The sequence below is a fragment of the Benincasa hispida genome, chromosome 9 (assembly GCF_027475165.1).
Source record: "Benincasa hispida cultivar pf3 chromosome 9, pf3_genome.v1.1, whole genome shotgun sequence".
Lineage (NCBI taxonomy): Eukaryota > Viridiplantae > Streptophyta > Magnoliopsida > Cucurbitales > Cucurbitaceae > Benincasa > Benincasa hispida.
The window spans coordinates 87845919-87858615 of NC_143486.1; the positions used below are offsets into that span (position 1 = coordinate 87845919).

Sequence of the window (12697 nt, forward strand, 5' to 3'; positions counted from 1 at the left end):
AGTTAGGCTTTTAACTCCTCCACAAGTGCACTTGTCTCAAGTGCACGAAGGACTATAAGAGGCCAATTCATGCCATAATGTCTTCAACCTAGTGAAATAAGCAGTCACGATCTGTTGATCTTGTGTCAAGTTAGAGAGATCTTGGCGTAACTAGAAAATTCATGGTCGATTCTTTCTCTAGTATTGTTCTTGAAGTTCCTCCCAAATTTCTTTGGCATTGTCAAAATATAGAACACTTGTAGAGATTTCCTTAGAAATCGAGTTGAAAATCCACACAATAACAACATGATTACATATGATCCAAGAATGATATTGAAAGGAGTCACGATCTAGCTTGGAAATAGTTCCATCTACGAAGCCGATTTTGTTCTTCACTGTTAAAGCAATAATCATTGATCGACTCCAAGAAACATGGTTATTTTCGATGAGCATATCTAAAACTAGAACAAGACTGACGTTGTTAGTATGATAAAGGTAGTAAGGATCCATGTAATTGTCGGTAGCTGGTTGAGATGCGGTAGTAAGGATCCATGTAATTGTTGGTAGCTGGTTGAGATGCATCAGATGTAGCCAACGAAGTGGGATTCAATAGTTCCTGGTCCGCCAGTGATCAAAGGGTAAATCAGTCTTACCAAGAGACAAAAGGAACAAGCTGTAATGTGGTACTTAACAAAAAATACAGATCTAAAATCGGAGAACAAACCTTGTAAGTGGCGTAAACGGACGGTAATCAACGTAAACGGTGTAAACGGACGGCAAAGCGGCGTAAAACGAACAATGGAAGACGAGGCGCGAACGATGGAAGAGAAGCATTTGTAGTCGCGATGGAAACGAAAATGGACCGTGCTTCGATGTCGACAAAACCAGGTGGAAAGTCGAGGCGTTTGCGATCGCGATGGAAACAGAAACAGATGGAGTCTTCGACGTCGACGGAAACGGGAGGCATGACGAAGGTGGCACCTAAAGTTAGAGTGGTCGACTCTCTAATACCATATTCAGTTGGTTCAGAATATTCTTCCATCTTCATTATTTTCCAATAATCAATAAATGGATTCAACAATAAGAAAAAAGGAAATTACAAGACTACCATTATGTGATGAAATTACAAGCTTATCCTTAATTTTGAACAATTTCTTCCACAACTGCAAATCATACACACAAAGAAAGAGGTTTGACAAAATGGTGGTTCAAATTTGCCCCCCCCCAAAAAAAAAAAAAAGAATGTCATAGGAGAGAGAGAGAAAGAGAGATTTAAAAAGCGTACAACAAGGCGAAGATTGTCGTGTAGTTTTAGGTCCATATGAAATCCAAGTTGCAAGACAAAATACACCCTTCATTCTTTTCTACACTATATATTATTATACAACTATAATTTTGTTGTTTTTTTTATCCCTTCTTTATTTTGTTGTTTCTTGATCCCTTCTTTTTCATGACAACCATTAATTTTATATATTGTCCTCTTAAATTCACCTGTGTGATTCTCATTTCCCCATACGTAGCATCCTTCTCCTTCATATAAAATCATTTTCCCTTCATTCCTATATATATTACACCTCTAATCTAATCTATTTATTTTTATATATGATTTATTTATTTTTTATTGAACATCATAATCAATATTTTCATTAACCACTTACAAACTATTAACTTCTTACATTAGTACAACGGCTTTGCTTTTGGTTTCAAACCAAAAGACCTCATACCAATGGAGATAATTATTCCCACTTATATATACTCATGATCATTTCTTGCACTAAGCAATATGAGATTTTTTTTTGCACTTCTAACCGTAAGCATAAAGGTGTTATTAATTAGATAACATATGAAGTGTGAGATTCTCAACCCGGCTGTTCAGGATTGTGCCTCTTTGGGTTTACCATTATTATAGCATAACTTTTTTTTTTTTGGGATCAAATACTTGTTTGGAGCTGATGTACTCTGATATCATATTAGATAATATAAAGTTTCATCTCAAAATCAATTGACAATGAAATGAGCAACCTATCTATTTCATTAAGATTGTGAGGTCCCTTAATTTATTTAATATGGGATCTTCAACAAGTTTGTATGGCAAACATCATCTCAATCTGCAAATCTTTGATCATATTCTACCTCACTGTATAAATTTACTGAAAGTCAAAATTTTTCTATCCAAATTTTCACATCAACGTATATATACCTGAATATTTTCCTACCTTTTCTTGTTGCACATTCCAATGTATTTAAACACTTGTGTATATATATATATATAGGGTTCTATAAGTACCAATATATCTCTGATAAAGTAATCATTGCCTTTGCCTAACTCTCTCATGTGATCACCTTGTAAGAGCCAGCTTGGTTCGACGTTGCCTTTTCTAAACAAAAAGATTTTGTTTTCTAGTTCATTCTTTTCTCAGTAAAAATAATGATATATATATATAAAGAAACCCTAATCTCTGAGAAAGGAGAGGGGATGTTTTGTTGGCTGTGTTTTGTGTGGGGACTAAGAGAGGAGAAAAAGAGGATGTCAGCGCTCTGTCCATTGCCTTGTCGTAGCTAAATTTATATATTGTCTTTTGGCTACAATTAAGAGCTAGGCTAGGCCAAGATGCATGCATTCCCATATCTATCCACACCATAATTTTAATTTCCCTTGTACCCAGTCTCATAGTTCTAACATTTTTCATGTGTGATGATATTTTATAAGTGTAAATAATTTATTGACATCATCTATTCAATCCAAAAACTTAAGCGAATTAGATACGTGGTTATTCTACCAATTATTGTAAATCTAAGTCTCATTTGATTATCATTTAACGAAACTAACATAATAGTATTTATAACCTTAGTTCTTTAAAACTCAATTAAGAGAGGTATGAGGAAAAATATACAAGTTAATAGTTTACCACATATATCTATATTAATATAGTTTTAATACACTAGTTTATTATCTCATTTATATGAGCTTGAAACTAATTAGCACAAGCTTTACGTGGGGCTAATCAATGTCATTTTGAGAAATAAATAATATTATTATAAAAGTTTAATTAACATGACATAAGAGCACTTGTTCTATCATCATCTTTAATTTATATTGAACCTTAAAATTTAAGTTAATAGGTTACGATATATTGAGTAGGGTTTACACAACAAGAAAATAACTTGGATTGTGTCGGGTTGGGTCAAGAAGAAATTTTTTATTTAAATTTTTTTTATGGGGTATGAAGTTATTATTTGATTAATGAAGTGAAACATAGTATTATATCCCAGTAGAGAAGAATATACATTAATTTTATAAGATGGGAGAGAGAGATGATGAAAATTGTGTGCAGATAGAGTTGTGGAATAGCATATCTGGGGGTCGAATGGTAGTATTCCATACCCACCTTTTAGGTTGTCCTTTCATGGAGACGCCTTTAAAGAAGTTTACTCACGTGAAGGGGTTCTCTCAGGAGTACTTTTTATTTATTATATATATGTATATATTTCTTAAAAAATATCCATATTTATACCAAGAAACTAATAAAATTTCATATGATATTTATGGAAAGGTATAAATTTGGTATATATTTGTGAGTTTTCGACCAACTTATACGCACCTCGACTAAGATATCATGTTCTCTTATTTACTATGAGGTCAACTTATGAGATGGTTGGTATAAATCTATAGTAACTAAATCAATATAATTATTAGTCTAAAGTTTAAAGTGACACAACAACTAAATTCTTACCATTCATCTTAGACGGTATTTATATATATATATATATTTTTTACTGTTTTTAAAAAATTAAATTAAGTTTTTGTCTTTCCTTTATAAGGCCTCCCCATCAAGCCCTTTTGTTTTGTTTTCATTACCCTATCACCTATTGCCCACTTTTCTGGACACAAATAATCAACCCATTCTCTTTTGTAGATCTCTCTCTCCCATGAATCCTCTCTATCCATCATCTTCCTTTGTGGAGAAACAAAAAGAAGAACAAGAAGAAGAAGATCCAAACCTTAAACTCTATATTTTCTCTTCTACCTCTCAAGTAGTAGCTGCTGCTGCTTCTTCATCTTCATCTTCACAACTTGCTTTTACCAGTTGCTTCAGTACTAGTAATGCCACTCAACATGATTATCAAACAATGAATCTTCATCTTCATCATCATCTTCTTCAACAATCTCACCACCAACTTCATCGTCATCATAAGGCAATTAATTATTACTACCCTTTTCCCCCTCATCATTTCAATTTTCTTAATTCCTGATTTTCCGGTTATAATTTCATCACTTACTTTTTCATACTCTATAAATTATTTGACCCTCTGCTCGCAATTCTCGAGTTTTAATACGAATTCATTCTTGTCTTTTATTTCTATTCTTAGAACTTTTTCAGTCACTTCTTTACCATATCAATTTAGAGAAAAATAAATTTCTTAGAGTTTGTACGCATGACCTCCTGTTCTGATTAATGCCATATTCAATAGCGTCCTTAACAATTACTCCCATGTAATTTTTATTATTTCTTTCTTTTTGTATAGTTCATATTTATATGGTTTTTTATTGTTTTGATATGATTTTTTTTGGTGTTTTATATGAATAGGGTGAAAAATCCATTATTGGAGGATCAAGGGAAGAGAATGAAGTGATATTTTCATCTAACATGAGGGAGGCTTCTGAAAGATCAAGATTATTAGAGAAGAAAGTAGAGGATGATGATCATCAGATGATGAAGAAAGAAGATCATAATGGGTCAGCAAAATATTGGATGTCTTCAAAGATGAGATTGATGCAAAAGATGATGATAAACACAAACAATAAGAAAGTTATTAATGGTGGTGCAAATTCAGATCATCAAAGAGCTACAAGAAATTACAACAACAATAATAATGAAGGAGATGGTGGAAAATGGGAAACAATGACGGGAAAATCCTCATCATCATCTTGTAATAGAAATATTGGAGTACAAAACAATGGTGTTAGGGTTTGCAGTGATTGTAACACTACAACCACTCCTCTTTGGCGCAGTGGTCCTCAAGGTCCTAAGGTCATCCCTTCTCTCTTCCTCTCTGACAAATTACTTTATTTTTCCTTCTCTCCTCTTTTGCCTTGCATATATGTTACATAATCTCCCAAAAAAAAAAAACTTTTTTTTTTGTATATATTGTATAACAAGTTGACCCATTTCTTTGTTTTTACCCATAATCCAGAATTTTCCTTGCAAAGCTTAAGTCCTTTCAGTAAAAACTTTAGGTGGTAATAATGGCAGGATAGTAAAATTGTTGCTTTACCTATATTCATACAATCATATATATATGATACTCATTTGAATTTAAAGCTTACATGACTTTTAGTGTTCATCATAAACCTAGGTGCTGATAGGTTTGAATTTTCATTCTCATTGGGTTGTTTAATATGTGTTAGAGAGGATATTATTATATAAAATTGAAGCTCTATCCTAAAAATCATTTAGCAATGAGAGAAGTAGCTCATGTATATCATAAATATTATGAGATCAATTTCTCAATAATATGAGAGTTCTTAATATGTGTTTTCTCAAGATGGTATCTCTTTTGGGTGATCACTATTTTTAGATCTTTTTTTTTTTTTATTAAATACTCATTTGGGTTTTACAAGCTCTGATTCCATATTAAAAATAACATGAGATTCCCATCTCAAAGTTCATGAATCTTATAGAGGTTATCAAGTCTATCTCCTATTCTTTCGAAAGTGGAGTCATTAATAGATGTCATAAATGTATACTCTTTATATATTTCTGTAACGATGTGATATTGTTACTATAGACTTGTAGGACATGAATTTTATTTGTTTTTGGGCGATTATGTGATATTGGTTTTGGTTTGTTTGGGTGCAGTCGCTATGTAATGCTTGTGGGATCAGGCAGAGGAAAGCAAGACGAGCGATGGCGGAAGCTGCAAATGGCGGTGGGGGGTCGGTTGTTGAAACGACACCGTCGGGGAAGAAAGAGATGCACAAGGAGAAGAAATCCAGGTTGAACTGCGATGGAGATAGTAATGGTGGCAATGTTGGTGATGTGAAGATCAACAAGTGCAATAATAATGATGATCATAAATCTTATAATAATTTGAAGTCACAAAGTGAAAAAGGGATGATGAATAATGAGGTTTCATTTGATGGTACTCATAATTTCACTTTACGTTTGAGCAAAACTAGTGGCCCTTCGGCTTTTGGGAAAGTGTTTCCAAGAGATGAGGAAGAAGCCGCCATTCTTTTGATGGAGCTTTCTTGTGGCCTTCTTCACAGTTGTTGAGGCACAACCTTTTGAAAATTTTTCCCACTTAATGTTTCTTTTTTCTCTTTTTTGGTTGAGAAATAAATCAATGATTGAATCCTTAATCCAATGATAATAAAGCAAATATCTACAACTTTGAGTTATTTTCAAATTTACATATTTCTACTTAATTATTTGATTGTATATATTTCTTTAGTTAAAGATATGAAACGTCATCTCAATATCAGTTGGTAATGAAATGAGTAATTCATGTAAATTAATAAGATTAGGAAGTCTCTTTATCTCATTAATATGAAAGATCGTTCTTGATGCATCTCTTCAATATTGTGCAATATTTTTTTTTGAACAAAAAAACAAGATTATGCAATTTTTAATAGTGTTTTTAGAACAACTTGGGTTCGACTTTCTATATTAGTATTGCTAGGATTTGAGATATATATATAGAATAGTGATTTAATAATTGCCAAATTTAAAATAAGCTAGTGGGTTTTAGTTTTTACGAGGATTGTTAAAGTTGCATGATGTGAAGGTCGTGTTATGTGAATTTGAACTTTTTATGGTAGTTCGGATTTTAAACAATCATGCGTGGTTCTAAGATTTGAAAGTTAGTCATTAAAAATTTATTATAACAAGTGACAATAAGAATACACGAGAACTAAAATGAGGATAATATAACGAATCAACAATAATTGATAATTTGATATATACTTTTCTAGTTTTAAGAAAAATAAAATTAAATGATATATATGGATTACAAAAATTTATGAAAATGGACTTGATTGAAGATTTTTCTATTATGTTCTAATAAGTTCAACTTCACTCATCAATATATTTATTACAGGTATCTTAGATATTTTTTTAGGTATGTTAGATGTCACTTTTTTTTTTTTTTTTTGTTAAAATTAAAATTTAGTATTTTCTAACCTATAGCAATCAATTTTCAACTTGTAAAAAAAAATCATGATTATCAACTTCAACCTTATTTAGTAGCCAAAGGAAATGCATCTTTTTTTTCTTTTTAATACAAAAATTCATCCGGAAATGTCTCAAAGATTTTTTCCCATAATTACTGATATATATATTTTGTTATGACAATATAATTCGCATTTTGTAATTGGATTATGAACCTTTAAATAAATGGAATATGAACATTTGAACCATAGACTCGAAAAATAATAATACATGTGTAATTATGGTTAGGGTATATTTGCTTTATTCCATGTAATTCGTTCCTATTACTTATCGATATTAGAAAAGTTTTACCTTTGTTTTCCGGTGTACAAAAGTAAAACTTTATAAAGGGCTTTTGTCAATTTTAATTTTTTTTTTTTTAAAAAAAATCCTTTACAAGGGTAGGTGCAGCATTTTTCTTCAAACATATTTATTTGTGATAGAACATTCTAAAAAAAAATCACAACTAACTTTTAAGTTTTAATTTATTTATTATTGTATTTGAAAAAAATAAAATATGAAAAAAATTAAGATCTCATTTGATAATTTGTTTTTTAAAATTAAGTTTATAAATATTATTTTCACTTCTAAATTAAGTTAATTTTTTATCAATAATTTAAAATTTTAAAATAAAATTTGAAAATTAAAAAAATAACTTTTAAAAATGTGTTTTTATTTTTTTAAATTTGGTTAAGAATTCAATTATTGTAATTGAGAATGATGCATCGAAAAATAAATATGTTTAATTTTTAAAAATAAAAAAATAAAAATTGAAACGGTTACCGGTGAGGGGGAAAAACACGAAATAAAAAATCATAAAATAAACACACCAAATTTTAAATTTAAATAAACTGCCTCAAAAAAGATACATATTATAAACTAAAAATATCGGCCAATGGTTAGATGAAGAAGTGGTCAATCGAGATGTATGCATTCTTCTGTGCCCATGGTATTCTCGGCCGTCGGTTAACCATGGATTTTCCGACGATTTGCAACTTTGTTAGGGCAAACCTGAGGATCGCGGAGGCATCTGGTTAGGAACCGGCTGCATAATGTTTGAATATTCTACGCATTTGAGGTATGATTCGTCCTCGTCGTTACTTGTAGTCACTGCATGCCTTGAGTTCTTGAATCGGATTCAAAACCAGGCGGATTCGATCGGCTTCTGTCGAGGCGCTTACATCCTGTGGCTCGAAATAATCTTACCAATGTTGAAGTCTCGCAGTGAGTTGGGGATAAACAGCCCTGAGTTTTTTCTCATTTCATTGGGCGGAACTTACTTACTTTTTTGACGAAAGACAATTAAGCCTAACCGATCATGACTTCTTGTCGCTCCGAACAACGCCGATGGATGTCTGGGGAGATTTGTGAGTGCTGATTCTTCAGGGAGGCATGCTCTGTGTGTGGCAATGGATAAAAAAGGAGCAACACATTGGGAATGATGAGTCTACCTGCAGTTCTTGTTCTGCATTTATACAGTACATTTGGGTATTGTTTAGTTCATGAGCTGCTTAGATTTATGGCGGGTAATGAAAGGATTTTCGTTTTGTGACAGTATAATTCTATTAAATTATTGTGTGATTAATAGAATGTACAATCTGAATGGATGCTGGTAATTGGCCAGACATTTTAGAGACCATCCCTTTTGACCACGTTTGAAGTTATTTGGTGATTCTATTTGCAAGACTCTGATTCGACCTCAAGAATGTCAAAAAACACACTTGTTCTAGATTTATACATTCGTTTTTGTATAAGAAAGAACAGACATGTTTTATTCCTTGTTGAATTACAATCTTGACGAGATGTTCAGAAGAATCTACTTGAATTGACACTTTCACCTTAATGATGCATCGATAATTTCTTTGAAGTAGATCAACTTTTTATTGGGTTCATTCAATTCCCTAAAATTGAGAAAAAGCTAGACCGTTGTATTCTTTTTTATGCTTGCTCTACCTCTACTCTTTCTTTTGAGAATGCGTGATGAATGAAGAAATGGAGCAGATTTAGCCTTATACTTCATACTTTCTTTACTTTAATACCAATGATACTCTGATAGAGATTTGAACAACGAAAAGCTCCTATTTCAGTCAGTTAGAAGATTAGATTTCTTATTACTAGATTACATTGTTTCTTTTAATCTATTTCAGTACACTTGTAGGTATCATTTAGATGAAGGAAATTTGTCCGCATGTCATAACCATTTGGGAATATTGTAGTTTAGAGTTCCCCATTATTTGTTTGTATTGACATTGACTTTTCATAGAAGGTCCCATTTGAACTGCTCAACCGATGTTTTAAAATTTTGCAGGTCAAAGGGGACCATCACTACAATTTGTATATTATACCAGTGTCAGGACGTTGGACTATTTCTGCTGGTACTGCTTTGTTTTAAATGAAAATTCTCTTAATGATTCCTTTCAAGTGGAATATCAGTATGAAGAATTAAAGGTAGACCATATGGATTTTGTATATCTTTGCCTCTAGTGCGCTACAAATTGCTATGCCATTGGATATGCATATGAATACTTGAATATGAGGTTTACCTTCTTTATCTTATCCTGTTTGTGGGTGATATTCTGCTGGTATGCTGCCTATTTGTTATTTTTCTATCTTGAACATGTCTCTTAATTCATAATAGTTATTAGTTCCCATTAAATGTCAAAGCCGCTGAGTACCATCTTGATATCTCCATGGGGTTTGTGATAATTTTGCTGACATCTTACATTTTAATAGATAGTGTAAATGGGATCGTCTAAGGTTCACTGAGGCATCAAAGGTTGTAATTCTAAATGCAAAGTACTAGCAATGTTAGTGGGTCACAATTTTTATTTTCTTAATAATCTTTGCGATCTCCTTCCTGGTCCCTTGCTCTTTTGTTTCCTTCATATGGTTTCTAAGGTCAAAGGGACATTACTTATACGAATCCCTTAAAGAGTTTTTCCTCCAGTCGAGAGAAACGTGATTTTCATACTTGTCATTGTGGTGAGAAAATAAAATCTATGGAACTTTCCTCTTCCCGCATATTTTGAGCAACTATACCCAATGCCCTTCTAGCCTTTTTTCGCTTTGCTCAATTTCAAAAAACTCTTCAATGAAATGATTGAATGACATAACTTTCAAACTTCTGGCTTCATAACCTTTTTCCCTTTGCTCAGTTTTAAAAACTCTTTCATGAAATGATTGAATGACATAACTTTCAACATTCTGGCTTCATAGCCTTTTTCCCTTGCCCCATTTTGAAAAATCTTCCATGAAATGATTGAATGATATAACTCTCAATATTCTGACTGAATGCTGTTTAATACCAAAACTTCAGCTTGAATACTGCTGGGGTGCCAAACATTTAATTGGACCACAGGTTTCTTGCGCCAGTTTTTGTGTGGCCATTTCTAGGCATTCTCCTCGTTGGTATCCCTTGAAAAGTGAAATTAAAGGGTCATCCATTGCAAGGGGAACAACTCTCTCTCTCTCTCTCTCTGTTCAATTTACTTTTATTCCTCTGTATCGTTGACGGTTTTACTTTGACAGGTTCATGTATGCTTGTTTTCATTCGAGAAGATACCAATTCAGAAAGAAGAAGGTGGCTGATCCACGACTATATCCTGAAGGTTAAATAGCCGTGGGGATGATTCTGATCTGACATATAAAGTTACAGGCTGGGATTCCTTACAAGTCCTTTCTTTCTGTTAAATGAGTTTAAAGTAGAGCTCAAATGGTTGTTTTTTGCATGCATATCTTGTACTCTATGATAGTTATTTTGACCCAGTTATCTTGAAGTAACTCCAATTGCAGGGTGCTTTGGAAGAAACCATATCCTGGGGTGGCGAAAATCTACAGCTTTTCCAACTTCGTGGCTATAAATTCCCTAGTTTTGGTTGGTTGCCTACTTTTATTCTATAGCTTTTCTTTTAATATTTAAACTATTTGAATAAGAAACATTGGCTCTGTTCACATTTATACCTTGCATTGGAATCTTATCTATGGAGGGCTAAATCAAACCACAACTTGTTCAAACATTCCTATATTTTTAGTGTCATGTTGGCTTAGGACAAATTATACTACACGAAATCAGGAATGGTTGGCTATGCTTAAAAATTCAAATTTGGTTCACCTACTTTTATTAACAATTTAGCTTCATCTGCAATGATTTAAATCTCATATGTTCATGATTTTCCAGGCCCATCATCAGCAGGCGACTGCTACAGTATACGACTTTCATAATTGTCCATGAGATTGATGTTTAACGTCTTACTTGAATTCTTTTAATGTTAAATAACATCAAATAATAATTGGTTATTGCGAGCATTAATTATTGACTAATTAAGTCATGTTTAGGGATGCACACGGATCTTTGTAATACCACATTAATTTGGAAATCATGTATGTGACTTTCCATATAATTGCAATTTGGCAAGGTGGTATTTATTTAGATATTTTGGCCTTATTATTATTTGAAATTACTTGTACTTCTTAGTAATATTTTTGTGGCCGTGGCAACTCCAACGTGGTAAGTTGTATTGTAACCATTCTCCCTCTTATCCGGACATATTTTGTATCTCTCAATTTATAATATTTTGGCTTACTCTCTAAACTTTGGAAATTATTTCTGTTCTTCATTAATCATTTAATTAAAGTACAGGACCAACGTTGACACGTTGTTTTTTCGTTCTCTTCTTATCAAATAATTTAGGGAAAAATAACCTAAGTCTCTAGATTTTAGGGTTTGGTTTCAAAATGTTACACTTTTAATTTTAAGTTTTAAATTTGGTGATAATTTAGTCCATAAATTTTGAAACATTACAATATTACCCTTGAAATTCGAGTTCTGTTTTACCTAGATTTCAATATTTTAAAAAAATGACCATCCTACCTGAAATATGGTTATCCATTTATTTGCAAGAAAACAAAAAGGAAAAAAATACCTTTTTAGTCTCCGAGTTTTCTAGAATAAGTGTGTTTGATCCCCGAAGTTTTAAATTAGCCATTTTAGTCCCTAAGCTTTCAATAATAGGTTTAAAAGGTCCTCTTCGTCAACATAACTGTTTAAATTAACAGATTTGTCTAAATAAATTATTTAAATATCGATGTGGCGTACTGACTAAGTTGATGATTTGGATTTAAACTTGTATTATGAAGTTTGTCTCATAAAGTAACTTCATGAAGTTGAGTTTGATTGAGTTCATTTCTCGTGAAGTTGTGTTGGAATTGATGCTCTAAATCTCGTAGGGTCTTGTAGTTTGTAAATTGTATGAACAAATATTGTGATTTGTAATATATGATATTTTATTCACATTGTCTATGAAATATTTGATATTTTAGTTGCATTAACCACAAACCAATAAACTAAAATATATGGTTATCGTTGTAACTTAAACATGTATGTGGAGACATACAAGTGGATCGTGTGGTCTATAGTATATTGATAAGGCTGGGTACCTTATCCTGGTGACACTACGAGTGTGGTTTGCTTTGTAGGTATTACAAATGTTGTAAAGTGTTATAAATGA

General features: G+C 32.2%; 1 protein-coding gene and 1 long non-coding RNA gene across 3 annotated transcripts; both read left to right on the top strand.

The window, feature by feature from the left end:
• Positions 1 to 3805: 3805 nt before the first annotated feature.
• Positions 3806 to 6382, top strand: LOC120086250 (uncharacterized). The gene is made up of 3 exons (XM_039042798.2): positions 3806 to 4176; positions 4569 to 5012; positions 5841 to 6382. Exons 1-3 carry the CDS (start codon positions 3910 to 3912, stop codon positions 6255 to 6257), a joined length of 1128 nt encoding a protein of 375 aa, XP_038898726.1. The 5' UTR covers positions 3806 to 3909; the 3' UTR covers positions 6258 to 6382.
• Positions 6383 to 8095: 1713 nt separating this feature from the next.
• LOC120085348 (uncharacterized) lies at positions 8096 to 11623 on the top strand. 2 transcript variants are annotated; one of them, XR_016531879.1, is made up of 5 exons: positions 8488 to 8716; positions 9499 to 9638; positions 10719 to 10838; positions 10983 to 11064; positions 11368 to 11623. It is a non-coding gene; the product is annotated as an uncharacterized LOC120085348 (long non-coding RNA). The 2 variants fall into 2 exon arrangements; XR_005483893.2 differs by having other exon boundaries at positions 8096 to 8716; positions 10719 to 11064.
• The last annotated feature ends 1074 nt before the right edge of the window (positions 11624 to 12697 follow it).

Excerpts from the sequence above, each read along its gene's own strand:
- LOC120086250 (XM_039042798.2), top strand. The coding sequence starts at position 3,910 with ATGAATCCTCTCTATCCATCATCTTCCTTTGTGGAGAAACAAAAAGAA. Across the intron at positions 4,177-4,568 it reads AACTTCATCGTCATCATAAG|GGTGAAAAATCCATTATTGG; the intron begins GCAATTAATTAT and ends TTATATGAATAG. Across the intron at positions 5,013-5,840 it reads GTGGTCCTCAAGGTCCTAAG|TCGCTATGTAATGCTTGTGG; the intron begins GTCATCCCTTCT and ends GTTTGGGTGCAG.